At 36.8% G+C, this 15,953-nt stretch overlaps 1 protein-coding gene across 5 annotated transcripts in view; it reads left to right on the top strand.

Moving 5' to 3' along the window:
* LOC109275917 (sperm-associated acrosin inhibitor-like) overlaps window positions 1-11,825 on the top strand; it is a 116,566-nt gene extending 104,741 nt beyond the window's left edge. For 3 of the 5 annotated variants that reach the window (XM_053907006.1, XM_053907001.1, XM_053907000.1), the window contains exons 3-6: window positions 7,936-8,012; window positions 9,151-9,188; window positions 10,475-10,590; window positions 11,481-11,825. In XM_053907006.1, the coding sequence (XP_053762981.1) occupies window positions 7,946-8,012; window positions 9,151-9,188; window positions 10,475-10,590; window positions 11,481-11,526 (267 nt within the window). In that variant the 5' untranslated portion in view covers window positions 7,936-7,945 and the 3' untranslated portion in view covers window positions 11,527-11,825. Of the gene's footprint in view, window positions 1-7,490; window positions 7,522-7,935; window positions 8,013-9,150; window positions 9,189-9,281; window positions 9,849-10,474; window positions 10,591-11,480 lie in introns of those variants that run through there. The other 2 variants (XM_019464357.2, XM_053906999.1) reach the window with 2 other exon arrangements.
* Window positions 11,826-15,953: the final 4,128 nt, after the last annotated feature.

Here is a 15,953-nt window from a genome sequence, read left to right as displayed (position 1 = left end):
GAAAATACAACCTATAGATGGGAGAAAATATTTGCCAACCATATATCTGGTAAGGTGTTAGTTTTCAAAATAGAAAAGGAACTCCTTCAACTCAATAGCAAAAAGCAAATAACAAGATTTAGAAATGAACAAAGCACTTGAGATAACAGGTGTTGGCAAAGATGTGGAGACATTGGAACCCTTGTATACTGTTAGTGCTATGTTTGGAATGTGTTCTCCCCAAATTCACACATTAAAATCCTAACTTCCGGGGCACCTGGGTGGCTCAGTCAGTTGGGTGTCCGACTTCAGCTCAGGTCATGATCTCACAGCTTGTGAGTTCAAGCCCCACGTCGGGCTCTGTGCTGACAGCTCAGAGCCTGGAGTCTGCTTCGGATTCTGTGTCTCCCTCTCTCTCTGCCCCTAACCCACTCACATCCTGTCTCTGTCTCTCTCAAAAAGATAAACAAACATTAAAAAAAAATTTTAAATCCTAACTCCCAAAGGTGATGATATCCAGAGATGAGACCTTTGGGATGTTCTTAAGTAATGCAGGTGGAACCCTCGTGAATGGAATTAATACCTTAAAAGGAAGGCTCCAGAGAGAACCCTAGCCCCCTGCCCCAGGTGAGGGCAGAGTGAGAAGGTGCCAGCTATGAAACAGGAAGAGAACATTCACCATAATGCAACCACACTGGCGCTTTGACATCAGACTTTGCAGCCTCCAGAACTGTTAATATTTTGTTGTTATAAGCTACCTAGTTTGTGATATTTTGTTATAGCAACATGAATGGACTAAGATGGTTGATGAGAATGTAAAATGGTGCAGCTATGGAAAACAGAATGAAGATTCCTCGAAAAATTGAAGATAAATCTACCATATGATCTAGCAATTCTACTCCAAAGTAAATATCCCAAAGATTGAAAAAAGGATCTTAAAGAGATACCTGCACTCCGGTGTTCACTGCAGCATTATTCACAATAATCAAAATATAGAAACAAGCCAAATGTCCACCAACAGACAAAAGGATGAAGAAAACGTGATATGCACGTACAATGGAATTGTATTCAACCTTAAATTGAAAGGAAATGCTACCATTTGCTATAACGTGAATGGACCTGGCAGATAATAAGGACACTTATTATGCTAAGTGAAATAAGTCAGTCACAGAAGAACAAAATACTGGCATGATTTCTCTTGTATGAGTTATCTAAAGTAGTCAAACTTGTAGTAGCAGGGAAGAAAATGGTGGTTCCCAGGCGACTGAGGGAGGGACAAAAGGGAAACTGTTGTTCAGGGTGTATAAAGTTATAGTTAGACAAGATGAAAAAGTTCTAGATGCCGACTGTGAAACTTAATGGCTAAGGTAACAATATGGTGCTGTGCACTCAATGTATTCAGGTTATATACCCAGAAATGGGATTGCCCAATTGTATGGTAATTCTATTTTTAATTTTTTGAGGAACCCCCCCATACTACTTTCCATAATGGCTGTACTAATTTGCATACCCACCAACTTTGCCCAAGAGTTGCATTTTACTCCACAACGTTGCCAACACTTACTATCTCTTGTGTTTTTGACAATAGCCATTCTAACAAGTATGATACAATACTTCACTGTGGTTTTGATTTGCACTACCCTGTTGATTTGTGATGTGGAGCACCTTTTTATGTATCTGTTGGCCATTTATATGTTTTCTTTGGAACAATGTCTATTCGGTGCCTTTGCCCATTTTTAAATCAGATGCTTGCGGGATTTTATTTTTGTTTCAGTTTGTTGTTATTGAGTTTTATGAGTTCTTTATATATTTTAGAAATTAACATCTTGTCAGCTATATGATTTTTAAATATTTTTTCCCATTCTATAGAATTATTCATGAATAATTAAGATATGAAACAACTTAAGTGTCAATGGATGAATAGATTAAAGAGAATAGATAAAGATGTGGGGTGTATATATGCAGTGTAACATAATTCAGCCATGGGAAAGGAAGGAATTCTGTTTTCTATGAGAATGTAGATGAAAATACCGTATATCACTTATATGTGGAATCTAAAAAAAAAAAAAAAAACCCATACTCAAAGAAATAGAGGGTAGAATGGTAGTTACCAGGGAAACTGGGAGAGATGGAGAGATGTTAGTCAAAGTTAGTCAAAGGGCACAAACTTTCAGTTATAAGATGAGTAAGTTCCAGAGATCTAATGTACAGCATGGTGATACAGTAATGATACTTATTATACACTTGAAAGTTGTTAAGAGTATAGATCTTAAATATTCCCATCCAAAAAAAAAAGAAAAAGTAATTATGTGATGTGATGAAGGTGTTAGCTAATGCTATAGTGGTAATCATTCTGCAATATAAAAGTGTATCAAATCAAAAACTGCACAAGTTAAAGTTGATGATATATATCAATTATATCTCAAAGCTGGAATACACACACACACACACACACACACACACACACACACACTTTGAGCACCTTGTGCCAGTGTAAAATGAACTATATGATCTTGTCCTCAAGGATCATCCAGTCTGAGGAACTTGTCAGCTATGTCAAGGAGACTCTGCTGGCACCCTGAATTCCTTAATGCATTGTCCTTCCCTCCCCACCCCCCCCACCAAATGCTGACACTGAATTGGCTACAACACGTGCATTGCAGGATGTTGTGGGGTCCCTCTCCTGTGGTCCTATTGCTTTGCAAGGCTATTCTAATATAGTAGGACACTAAGTAGGAGTTTCTTGTTGATAACCAAGGCGAAACTGATGTCAAAAAGTCACAAGTACCACATATTCTAAAGAAAGACGGCAGTCAGACTTCCCTACCCTACGGGCTTACTAAGAAATAACCAAATGGGCCCTGCCACCAGCAACCACTGCCCTAACCTGCAGACTAATTTCCCAGAATGGAGGAAGATTCTTGAATATCACTGGCTTTGTAAGGAGCACTGTGTCTATGTGGGAATCCCTCCAACTCTGCTGTAGAGGCAAGAGTTCCAAGAGAAGGGGAGAACTGCGGGAAGGGGAGACTGCTTTCTCTGCCCCCTGCTGTGCATTGGTTGGGTCGGTGGGTACAGTTTCACAAGCGAATGAGGTGGTTCCCTATATATGTCACTGCAATTTGTATTTCTAGGAATGCAGGGAAAGAAATGTGATTTAACATATGGGCCCTTTGAGGTCAGATCTAACTTATTTCCTATACAGTTCTAGATGTCAGGTTTTTTGTTGTTGTTTTTTTTTTTTTTAAGTGACACCATGAGAAAGCTATTTGAAATTAGATGGTCTCTATTAAATAGCTACAAATTTTTAAATGTTGTTTTCAGGTAAGATCAAATAGTTGGTTCCAACAAATGCATCACCTTGGTTTCTTTTTTAAATGGAAATCTCTAATTTAGTTTTTAAATTAAATTATTTATGGTAAAATTCATTGTTATACTACCTGTTATTTGACAAGGCAATTTGCTTGGAAGACAAATTCAGACTTAGGCACAGTTGGAAAGTGAGGCAATATATCCCACAGACAGCATCAGTGAATCTGATTTTTCAGAAGAAAGTATATTTTCAACTTTGTTAATTTGGATAATGACATATGCCTTCCCATAAGAGGTACTCTAAGCATGTTTACCTCTGAATTCCTCAAGGATAAAGTTCACTGACTGACCATAGTTTTTCAGTTGTACCCAGCTACAAGATGTGATTACCAAACCTGCCTCTGATTGTAAGGTTTATAGTTTCTTTTGCTTCCTAGACATTGGAAATTGCCTGCTTCTACAGAATCCCATGGTCAATTCTGCCTATATTGGTGTCTATATATTGGATATTTTGCCTCCAGTGTCTAACAGGATCTCCTAAGCACCATAAACATTGGAGAGGAGACATAAATAAACATGTAGTCAATATTTTCCAGCTAGACTTAATATTCAGAGTATCTAAATGGATACAACAGGCAGTATGTCCAAAGTGCACACATGACGACTTCAAACAACTTGTTCACTGGTACATCCCATGTATGACAAGAGGTTCCAGAAAACAGTTTCAAAAATTTCTCATTCTGCAGAGGAGAAAATCACAATGAATTATATTAATTAGCAAAGAATAATTTCTTCACATTTCAGAACTCTCATAACAAGATAAACCATGTTGGCAGACAAAAATGGTTAAAAGTAAAAAAAATAGAAATTGTGGCTTCATTAACTTGTAATTTTAATTTGATTCCCAAATGATGAAATTCTGCAACTGAACAAAATCATCCAAATATATATATTTTGTGTGTGTGTGTGTATTTAAATGTGTATGTGGAAACATGAATATTTCAGAAGACATTCATTTGATGAGGTGTGGAGGAACAGTCATGTTTGTAATTTATATTTTCCATAGTAAAAGACTACAAGTGTGTTGGACAGCAATTTTCTCTTTTCTATAAATTTTACGCTGCATATGTTATTGGACTCAAAATGCGACTTTTAAAAGTCTAGAACGAATTGAATGAGCATATAATGATCTGTATGATCATGTTCATTACAACATTGTTAGCAAAAGTATTTAACAAGAACATCTTAAAAGGAATTGTGTACATCTGTTTACATTTTTATGAAGATATACCTTGAACTGCTAAGTGAAGAAAGTTAGTTACAGAGAAATATCTTTATTTACTCTTCTATTTTTGTTTTTATCTATCCTTCTATCATCTATCTGTATCTATCTATTATCTATTCTTTTTTTTATTTAAAAAAAATTTTTTTTAACGTTTATTTATTTTTGAGACAGAGAGAGACAGAGCATGAACGGGGGAAGGGCAGAGAGAGAGGGAGACACATAATCGGTAGCAGGCTCCAGGCTCTGAGCCATCAGCCCAGAGCCCGACGCGGGGCTCGAACTCGCAGACCGCGAGATCGTGACCTGAGCTGAAGTCGGACGCTTTACCGACTGAGCCGCCCAGGCACCCCTATCTATTATCTATTCTTTAAGACCAATATCTTCAACTCTCTCTCAGCTCTATCTGCATAAGGTCTTCTTCTTTGGTGGGTCTGCATCCAACCTTCTTCTGTCTTGTGAGGTGTCCTCTCTCCCAAAGAAATATTTAAAACAAACTTTAATTGTGTCTGAATTCTTTGGATGATGTCTTTATTCAAATCTGGTGGGCTTGGGGGCACCTGGGTGGCTCAGTCAGTTAAGCTTCTGACGTTGGCTCAGGTCATGATCTTGCAGTCTGTGAGTTCAAACCCAACATTAGGCTGTGTGCTGACAGCTCAGAACCTGGAGCCGGCTTTGAATTCTGTGTCTCCCTCTCTCTCTCTCTCTCTACCTTCCCCAGCTTGTGCTCTGTCTCTCTCTCAAAAATAAACATTAAAAAAAATCCTTCTTCTGTCTTTCTTTTGTAAAGATACTTGTGATAACATTAGGGCTCACTTAGACAATTTACGTAGACATACGTGTATATCTGTGTGTATATATTTATATAGTGCGTATATGTAGTGTGTATCATCTATATGTATGTATAGTACATGGTATATGTGCATATACTATTTTTATATGTATGTGTATATGTATATAAGTGTATATACATCTATATGGTATGTATATAACACCAATGCATATTATTGCATATATGTGTGTTATTATATATGTGTTCTTACATATATTATATGTAGATATAGATACATGCATGAACACATAAATATACATACACATGCATTAGCTATATATACCAATATATATGTATTTGTGTGATTTTAGTGTAGTTGTATATAAAATATTTGTACATTATGCATATGTTCAAATATTTATGCATATTAAACATTTTGAAAAAAGACAGATCTACATTAAATAATCCATACTTTTAGCATTCTTTTTCACGGTTAATTTAAAAAAACGTGTGGCCTATTGTGCATCATAGGCAGTGTCTCTGGCTCTTAATCTCTGCTGATCAATACTTGTAAGAGAAAAAGTTCAGTGGGTGAGACATAGGCTTCACGATAACTCAACTTCAGTTTAGTTTCTCCACAAATGTGTCAAAAGGATTTGCCTGCCCAAATATCTCTGATGGTGTCTATGTAAATATTTCCAAGAACTAATGTAAATAGTCACTTTATTATAATAGGGGAAAAGTTCTTGCACTTAGCAGATTTGGTACCCTCCCACTAAGTCGGCATGGAACAGTGGTAGACTCCAAGATTCTTTTCTAAATCCTGGCTTTCTTCACTGATAAAAAAAAAATGGCAGGTTAGATTAGGGTGACAAATGTTAAGTCTGACGCACAACCAGGGTGCAGACTGTTTTAATACTTTATCCTCAATATTTATGACAAACCTATGAGACAGAAATGATGCTCACTTTTAAAGTTAGGAAGTTTTGGACTAGAAGGTCTGAATATTTTGTCAAGGTTACCCAGTGGTAAATGGGATTTGATCTCAAGACTTTCATCTGCCAAAACTCTTGCCACTGAGCCAGACTGCAAAGAAGATTCATTAAATATCTCTGATTCAGTTTTGTCCTACTTCAAACCCTACAGGGTCTTTCGCTTCACTCTGAGGTAAAGATCAAATTATTCATCATATAATTCAGGGCACACGCTGTCCTCTAGCCCAGGTCCCTAAGGCAGGCTGTTCTGATGCTCACGTAGGAGCTTCTTGAACATTCTGGGTTGTGAATTTGTACTTTAGTTGTACAAGATGTTCCCATTAGGGGAAATCGGTTAAAAGGAACATGAGAATGTGAGGACTCCTAAGGCTTTAGGAAAGAATCTCCCTTGATCTCAAAATAAAAAGGTTACTGCAAATCAAATATCCAATTAAGTCCAATGTGCTTCCTGGTATTGCAAAATACTAAGAGGCTAGGTTATGTGTCCAATTGTAGCTCCCCAAACGCTTTCTCCTCTTCTTACTTTGATTCTCCTTTTCTCCCCAACTCAATAGCGTAGAAAGCTTTCACATCTCTTCTCTATCGTGGGTTTTCAAAGCACTATTACTCTCTCCTCCCCATATTTGGGGACACCTCTGCTCAAATTGTCCCAAACCTCCTGTTTAGAGAAGATCTATTGAGAGTTCACGTGTGAGGCATCTTTCACAGCTATTTTATTTACAGCCTCTAGGCAGAACACAGAGTACCTCAGCATCTTACCTGCCGTGAGCCAACTCATCCTCATTAAGGTCCTTACCATCAGATTAATAAAGAAGATTCCTCAGCTGGGTGGAGCTAGTTGAGAAGGAAGATGAACCAAATAGGCACAGTCCCTATGTGACCGTGCAGATCCCACTTGCCACTGTCTTCTCTGTGTCGGGTGGGTCAGGTGGGGACTCTGTGAAGAGAGTTGTGGTATGTTGCATGGATGGGAGGACTGCTCTAGGGTCAGTCCTTCCCGAAATAATGGTTTCTATTTTCTAGTGAAAAACTAAGATTCCAAAGTGCATATTTCCTTAAGTGCAGCACGGCTCCTTGTGGGCTGAGCCAAGGGTTGGGAGAGTAAACAGCTCCTACTTAAATATGCACAGAGGACTTTCCTGGTGTTCCTCTCAAGCCCCTACAAGGTCTTCTGTTACTATGTATGTCTTGTTGATACTGTGGGCTGTGGGAAGGAAAAAGGGAAAAGTCCACTCTAAGTAGGAATTGAGGAATGTGGAAAAGCCCCTTCACCTATAAGAAAGCTTCATTCGGGGGGCGCCTGGGTGGCGCAGTCGGTTGAGCGTCCGACTTCAGCCAGGTCACGATCTCGCGGTCCGTGAGTTCGAGCCCCGCGTCGGGCTCTGGGCTGATGGCTCGGAGCCTGGGGCCTGTTTCCGATTCTGTGTCTCCCTCTCTCTTTGCCCCTCCCCCGTTCATGCTCTGTCTCTCTCTGTCCCAAGGATAAATAAAAAAACGTTGGAAAAAAAAAAAAAAAAAAAGAAAGCTTCATTCGGAAATGGGCAGTTTGTCCCTGTGCCGTGTGTTATAAACGTCTCTATGGGTTTCTTCCACAGACTTGGTAAAATGTCTTTCTTCTCGACATGGATCAAAGCTATTTTTATCACTGCCCTGGCATTTCCTCATTATTCTGGTGAGTACATTTTTTAGTACTGGATGAAGCATTTCACATTATTTTAGAAATGCAGCAAACAACTGCTATTATCTAGAAATGGAGGAGGTTGATTTATAGGGTTTATAAATCTTTAAATTTTTTTAAATGTTTACTTATTTACTGAGAAGGACAGAGAATCCTAGGCAGGCTCCAAACTGTCAGCACAGAGCCCAACTCAGGGCTTGATCTCACAAATGATGAGATCGTTACCTGAGCGGATATCAGGACTGAGCCACTCAGGTGCCCCTAGGGTGTACAAATCTTAAATTGACAAAATGAAACAGAGTATGTTAGAAATATCTTATAAAATTGCATCAGCGGTTTGCTTTATCTCATTTCCCACCTTAGAGAGGTGGAGACGAAGAGGTGGGTTACAATGAGTGGTAGAACTTAGATTTTGTTCATCTACAAATAAAGATATTTACCTTTTTTTTTTCCTTTTTGGAGGTCAGGTTCCATGGTTGCTAAAAGCAGAGTGTGAAAAGTAATGATGTCTCCTAGGTCTGACATTCCTTGAAAATCTAATTTGTTGTTTGCCAGCTCTAAATCAAGGCCTTGTGTAAGGACAGAACTCATTGATTCCTCTGCTGACAACTTATGTTCCTTAAAGCCCAAGGTGGCCCATAAATTTCAGAATAAAGTAGCTTTGAGGTATTGGGTAGATCCCTGATATTATACCTGAGTACTAATTAATTAAATAATAATTAATTTTCATATTAAGTGACTTTTTGCAAAGCATATAAATGGCACCAAGCAAGCCATTGTCTTCTCCAACTAGGATGTCTCATCTATAAAAATGGGGGGGGGGGGAATGAAAAACAAACCACAACTATAGTATCTTCACAGGAGGGTTTGGTGATTATTAAATAATACATAAGACTGTTTTCACAGAATGAGATTAATTTGGGATTATGTTTCTATATTTGAATTTATTTTGTGAATTTACTGTTTTGATACTGCTGTAAAAGGCTCATCTCATTATTTGCAGGGTCCTTATTAGGCAATTTGCATAATACTTTGCTACTAAAATATATGGGTACTTCTCACCAAAGACTCTAATGGTTTTCTCCTCTTCCTCTTCTTATTTTTAATTTGTGTGTTTGTGGGTTGGTTGCAGAAACTGGTTTTGAACCTTCACCAGAAATTCGTAGACTCGTAAGTTAATACTCATTACTTTGGGAATTGAAAAGGTAAACCTTTAAGTTTTATACTGTAAGTTTTAGCAGCAAGTTATGCTATGTACAACAGGATGATTTTTCAAAAGTAACAAACAAACTGTGTTATTTATTACGCTGAGTTCAAGAAACAGAATCATGCCAGCCATATAAAATCATTTGACATTAAAGACAAGGTAAAAATATCCCATTCCTTAAAAATTCCATTACTGGCCATAAGCCTTGTTATAGACAAGTGGCTGCTATGGATTAAGGGCTGCTTAAAGTAGAATTGTTTATCCTAGCAAAACAGGAAGATTAAAAAACCAACAACCCAATTTTTCACGTAACAGTGGGTAAAATAATAATTATCATACATTCACAGAGTGGATTCTTACATAGAAATGAGGAAAATGAGCTGCAGTTCCAAATGTGTGAACAGATAAAAGTTACAAAGACATTTAAAAAGCAGGTTGTGTAAGAATACACATATTATTGTTTATTTATGTAAATAGCCAGTATTGCCATCATTATGCACATTATATGCATATCTATACGGTTACATACACATCTGCAAATATGCAAACACTCATAGGTATGAATTCATACAAGTGTGGTGATAATCTGAAACTACCAGATTATCTAATAGTGAAACTATTGAGAAAGATTTCTTGCAGTGTGAAATATGGTTGACTTTTAAACAGCCTAAGTTTAAACTGCATGGGCCCACTTACACACACATTTTTTACAAGACAGTGCAATCTTAACGATTTTCTTAAATTTTCTTTTCTCTAGCTTAGTTTATTGTAAGAATATCATATATAGTATATATAACATACAAAATATGTGTTAGCTGGCTGTTGATATTATCCTAAGGCTTCTGGTCAACAGTAGGGTATTGGTATCTAAGTTTTGGGGGAGTCAAAAGTTATATGTGGATTTTCAACTGTGTGGGAGGGGAGGGTCTATACATCTAAGACCCTCATTGATCAAGGTTCAACTGGGGAAAATCTGATCCAAGTATGAGAAGTGGAGGCAGAGTGGCTGAATTCTAAAAACATATTCAGCCATTTGTATGTTTTTTATAAAAATAATGTTGGGTTCGTAGAAATATACTAATAATATTTTGTATGTAAGTGGACCGTGGGTACCTTGATGTTTATTTTTCAACCTCAATATAGAATATATTTATTCCATTTTGGTGTATGGTGTTTTGTATTAAGAATAAAGAACATTCGATTTAAAAAGTTCCTGATGCATTGTATGTTGTCTCTTTGTGTTTAACAGCCAAACTGTGATGTGTATGTACATCAGTTACATTTTTGCACAAGAGAAATGGATCCAGTCTGTGCAACCAATGGCCAAACTTATTCCAATATATGCGTTTTCTGCAGTGAACTATTGTAAGAACACAAGACTAAATATGGCTCTTCCGAAATAATAACGAAACCATCCTAAAATTATAGGAAAACCCATGTTTTTGATAGCCTCGCCACAGAAAATAACTACTATCTCTGTAAAAGCCTCAGAAACACACTTGTGCCTTTTCCTGAAATTCTCATTTCTAAAAGTAGTTTTGTATCAGACCTCTGAAATATAAGTCTGCTGGTATTCTGTAAATGTAGAAATCAATATATTGAACTTAATTTAATTATTATTATTTACTAATGGCAGTCTAATGACTGATATAATTCCAAAGTCCAGATGATAAATGGTAGTCTCCATGATGTGGCTGCAAGCTAACTTGAGCATAATTGAGCAAGAAATCCTATTATGACCTATAGTGACAGAACTCTGAAATCCATCACAGTGGATTAGCCCACTCATGCTAAGAAGGACTCCTCTGAGGCTCTCCTCTGTCTCTGGACCTCCATGACTTACTCCAAACCCTTCTTAGAAGCAGGGCATTCTGGAACCTTCCATCTAAACCCCCTTCATGTATCCGTCATTCAAAAGGAGTGAAGTTGTGTCAAGCTTTCTGCCTTGCCAAAATGGCAAATATCACAGATATATCCTCTCATTTAATCTGAAAATCTCTAATCCTCTCCTCTCTTGGCTCTTTGCGGGTTCCAAGACCGAGTCAGGACTGAGTGTGTAGGAAGAGCTAAGCAGCCTCAGGTGGAGGGAACATGGGCAGGGTTGCAGGGCAGAAGCCCATCTGCTTGTGGCACAGCCTCTCCACACTGTCCCATTTTCAAATGCTCCTCATTGAGAAGCACTTAGTGAAATACTTGGGTAATTTTAAATGTTCTTTTAATGATTTCTTTTTCTTTCTATTTTTCTTTCTTTGCAGCGAAAGTGGTGGAGCGTTTGATTTTAGTCATTATGGTAGATGCTGATTCTGCCTGCGCTACACATTCCAATACCTTTTATTGCAATCCAATTTTGTGGTAGATTCTACAACCAGTTAGAACGGCCTCAGTCAGAGTTTTAAATTCCTAGAAAATCATACAAAGACTTCTATGGCATATAAGATGGAATATAGGATGTTGAAGAATTTTTCCATGAGCCTATGATTGAAAGGTTTTCCTTCTCTATGTTCAATTATTCAACGACAATTGAAAAACTATCTTAATTTTGTATTTCTTAACATAAAACCTAATACAACTTAAAATAATAAATATTTCAATCAATCCAATGTTCAGTGATATTATCCTTATTAAAATACCTTTTTCTTCTTTGGTTACTGGGTGAAAAGACATGAATGCTTCTAGTAACTATAATTAAAGAAATCTTTTCAAAAATGAATAAATAATACATTATTTGTGCATTTATTAAAAACACAGACACTTGGGCTCCTCTATATCCTAAAGAATCAAAACCTCCAGGAGAGGGATCTGAGAACTTGAATTCTAATATGTACTCCCGGTTAATCTTATGATTACAAATGTTAGGCAATAAGGACTTAAATTCTAAAACATAGGTCTGTCTATCATTGCATGACTTGGAGATCCTATTCAAAGATATCATAAAATTTCTGAGGTGTGGGAGAAAAATTATATTCTTTCTCTCTTACAAATCAGTCAAGAGATAGGTTGGTGATCCTGGGGTACCAGGCAGCTCTGCCTTCATCAATGCAGTCTATCCATTTGTTGTCCAAGTCTGATGTGTCTCCATTTCTTTCATCTCTCAGCCCAAAAGAAGCAGACTTTATTTGGGTGGCCATGTGTTCATTTAAAGTTTGATTGTAATGTAGAATTACATTCTGTACATTTGCAGAAATGTAGATTGATTACTAGAAGATAAGTATCAATCTACTACATTATCAGGCCTGCTCTCCTTTTCACTAAACATTTCTACCTCTAGAAGAGTGATCTATGTGGGAGTCACATATTCATATACATCGTTAGTATTAATTCTCTGTTGTGTTTTTTTTTAAGTAGGCTTCATGTCCAGCATGGAACCCAACATAGGGCTTGAAATTCACGACCCTGAGATCAAGACCTGAGCTGAGATCAAGAGTCAGATGCTTAACCGACTGAGCCGCCTAAGCACCCCATACATCTTTAGTATTAATTCTTAATGAAAGTGTCCAGTAGAATGTAGACATTAGAGCTATGTCATAAAAGTGCATTCAGCTGCTTTCATAGCCTTTTTCATTATAGAGGACACGTATAAAAAACGTCATTCAGTGAATGCCGGTAAATGTATACATGTATTGTTTTCCCTCTTATTTAACATATTATTTTTTAAAAATCACTCCTATCTTGAGAAAAGTGGGTAAGCAAAGCAGATACTACTACTGTCTTCTAGGAACTTTGGGTTACTTGGTGGAAGTTAGTATCCATCAGTGATGGGAATTCTGCCTCCCTGCGTAACTATTTTCCACATAAGCTTTGTAAGTTAGCTTCCCACATCCCCCATGTTATGCAGCTTAGTTCTTAAAGGAATCTCGTGACATCAGCTCTGTATTTTAGCCATAACAAAAGTGAGACACAGGAAATTTAACAATATTTAAAATTTGGCATGTGATAAAGAAAATACAGTGTTTTCTTATATCGAGATAAAATTCACAAAACTTAAAATTTGCCATTTGGAAACATAAGATTACATATTATATAGCATATATTCATTCACAGTGTTGTGCCGTCATCATCACTAATTGCAACACTTTTCCATCATCTACTTCCTTCCAAAAAACAAACAAAAAAAACCAACCACATAATTCCCAATTGCCCACCTATTAATTCCTGGCAACCATTCACCTATTTCTTGTCTCTGTGAATTTGCCTATTTGGACATTTCACATACAGGAATCCTACAATATGTATTTGGTTTTCTTTTTTTTTTTTTTTTTAATTTTTTTTTAATTTTTTTTTTAACGTTTATTTATTTTTGAGACAGAGAGAGACAAAGCATGAACGGGGGAGGGGCAGAGAGAGAGGGAGACACAGAATCGGAAGCAGGCTCCAGGCTCTGAGCCATCAGCCCAGAGCCCGACACGGGGCTCGAACTCACGGACCGCGAGATCGTGACCTGAGCCAGTCGGACACTCAACCGACTGAGCCACCCAGGTGCCCCTGTATTTGATTTTCATATGAAAATCTATTTACTTATTTATTTATTTATTTATTTATTTATTTATTTACTGTGTATGTTTTTTTGTGAATGATTTCCTGCCCTCAGCACAGTGTTTTCAAAGTTTAACTACATTGTAGCATGTTATCAGTACTTTTTTCCTTTTTATGACTGAATAATATTCCATCTTATGGATATGCCACATTTTGTTTACCCATTCATCAGTTTATAGACATTTGGATCGTATCTACTAATTGGCTTTTATGAATAATGTGGTTCTGAATGTTCTTGCGCAAGTTTTTTTGTGACCATAAATTTTCATTTCTCACGGACATATACTTGGAAGTGGAATATCATAGTGATATTCAATAGTGAATTGAATTAGTGAATTCAATGATTCAATAGTGAATTGAATTAGATATTCAATAGTGAATATCACTATTCAATAGTGATAACTATCTGTAACATTTTTGAGGAAATGTCAAACTGTTTTCCACAGTGGGCACACCCTTTCACATGCCCACCAGGATTGAATGAATGTTCCAGTGTCTGCATATCCTCATCCAAATCACAATTGTGTATTTTTTAGAAAATTATATTCATCCTAGCAGGTTTGAAGCATAATTTAATTGTAGTTTGATTTACATTTCCCTTGTGATCAACAGTGTTGAACATCTTTTCACATGTTTATTGGCCATTTGTGTACCTTCTTTGTAGAAATGTCTGTTCAAATCCTTTGCCCATTTTTAAATTAAGTTGTTTGTCTTTTTTGTTTTCGACTTGGTAGTATTCTTTATATACTCTAGATACTAGACCCTTATCAGATATATGACTTGCAAGTGTGCCATTATTCCATTGGGGGGTTGTCTTTTTTACTTTCTTAATAGTGTCCTTTGATGCAACAAATTTCTTTTTAATTTTATGATTTCCAACGTATCTATTTTTTCTTTTGTTGCTCGTGCTCTGGTGTTAATATGTAAGAATGACTGCCTAATCCCAGCTCATGAATATTTACAACTAGGCTTCCTTTTAAGAGTTTCCTAGTATTAGTACTGGCATTTAAACCTTTGATTCATTTTAAGTTAATTTTTATATATGGAACGAATTATGGGTACACAGTTAAACGTTTGCATGTGGCTATCAACACCACCAAATGCTGAAGAAGATGTGGAGCCAGAGGAACTCTCATACGTTGCTGATGGGAATGCGAAATGCTGCAGCCACTTTGGAAGACAATTTTGCCATTTCTTACAAAATTAAACATTCTCTTACTCTATGATCCATTGATTGTGTTCCTTGGTATTTACCTAAAGGAGTTGAAATTTTATGTCTACATAAACATCTTAATGTAGTAGCTTTATCCGTAATTGCCAAAACTTGGAAGCAACCAAGATGTCCTTCAATATGTGAATGGAGTTAAAAAAAAAAAAAAAAACTATGGTAATCCAGACAACAGAATATTATTCAGCAATAAAAGGAAATGAACTGTCAAGCTATGAAGACGCAGAGGAAACTTAAATGCATATTGCTAATTGAAAGAACACAATCTGAAAAGGCATATATTATATGATTCCAACCATACAGCATTCATGAAAAGGTAAAACTATGGAGACTGTACAAAGTTCAGTAGTCATCAGGGGAGAGACATAAATAGGTAGAACACAGAGGATGTTTAGGCCACTGAAAAGAATCTGTTATGATATTATAATGATAAATACATTTCACTAAATTTTTGTCCATCCTTATACAGTGTGCAACACCAAGAATACACCATAAGGAAAACTATGGATTTGGGGTAATTACGATGTGTCAGTGTAGACGTACCCTTGGTAGAAATACACCATTCTGGTGAGTGATGTTGATAATGGGGGAGGCTATGCACGTGTCGGGGCAGGGAATGTAAAGGAAATCTCTGTACCTTCCTCTCAATTTCATTGTAAACCTGAAGCTGCACTACAACAATAAAGTCATAAGATATCAATTGAACATATGCGTATGCATTTATTTTGAGTCCTTACTCTATTCTATTGCTCTATGTGTCTATCCTTATGCCAGTACCACACCTTTTTATCACTATAACTTTGTAGTGTGTGTTAAATCTGGATATGTAAATCCTCTAACTTTATGTTTTTTCAAGATCGTTTTGGCTACACAGGGGCCCTTGGAATCCAATACGAGTTTTAGTATTAGATTGTCAATTTCAGCAAAAAAAAAAAGACCGTGGGAATTGTGATTAGGATTACCTTAA

This window comes from Panthera pardus, unplaced genomic scaffold (assembly GCF_024362965.1).
Source record: "Panthera pardus isolate Hobbes unplaced genomic scaffold, ASM2436296v1 HiC_scaffold_2, whole genome shotgun sequence".
NCBI lineage: Eukaryota > Metazoa > Chordata > Mammalia > Carnivora > Felidae > Panthera > Panthera pardus.
Note: the sequence above shows the minus strand (reverse complement) of the source record. Positions and strands in the feature narration are given on the sequence as shown.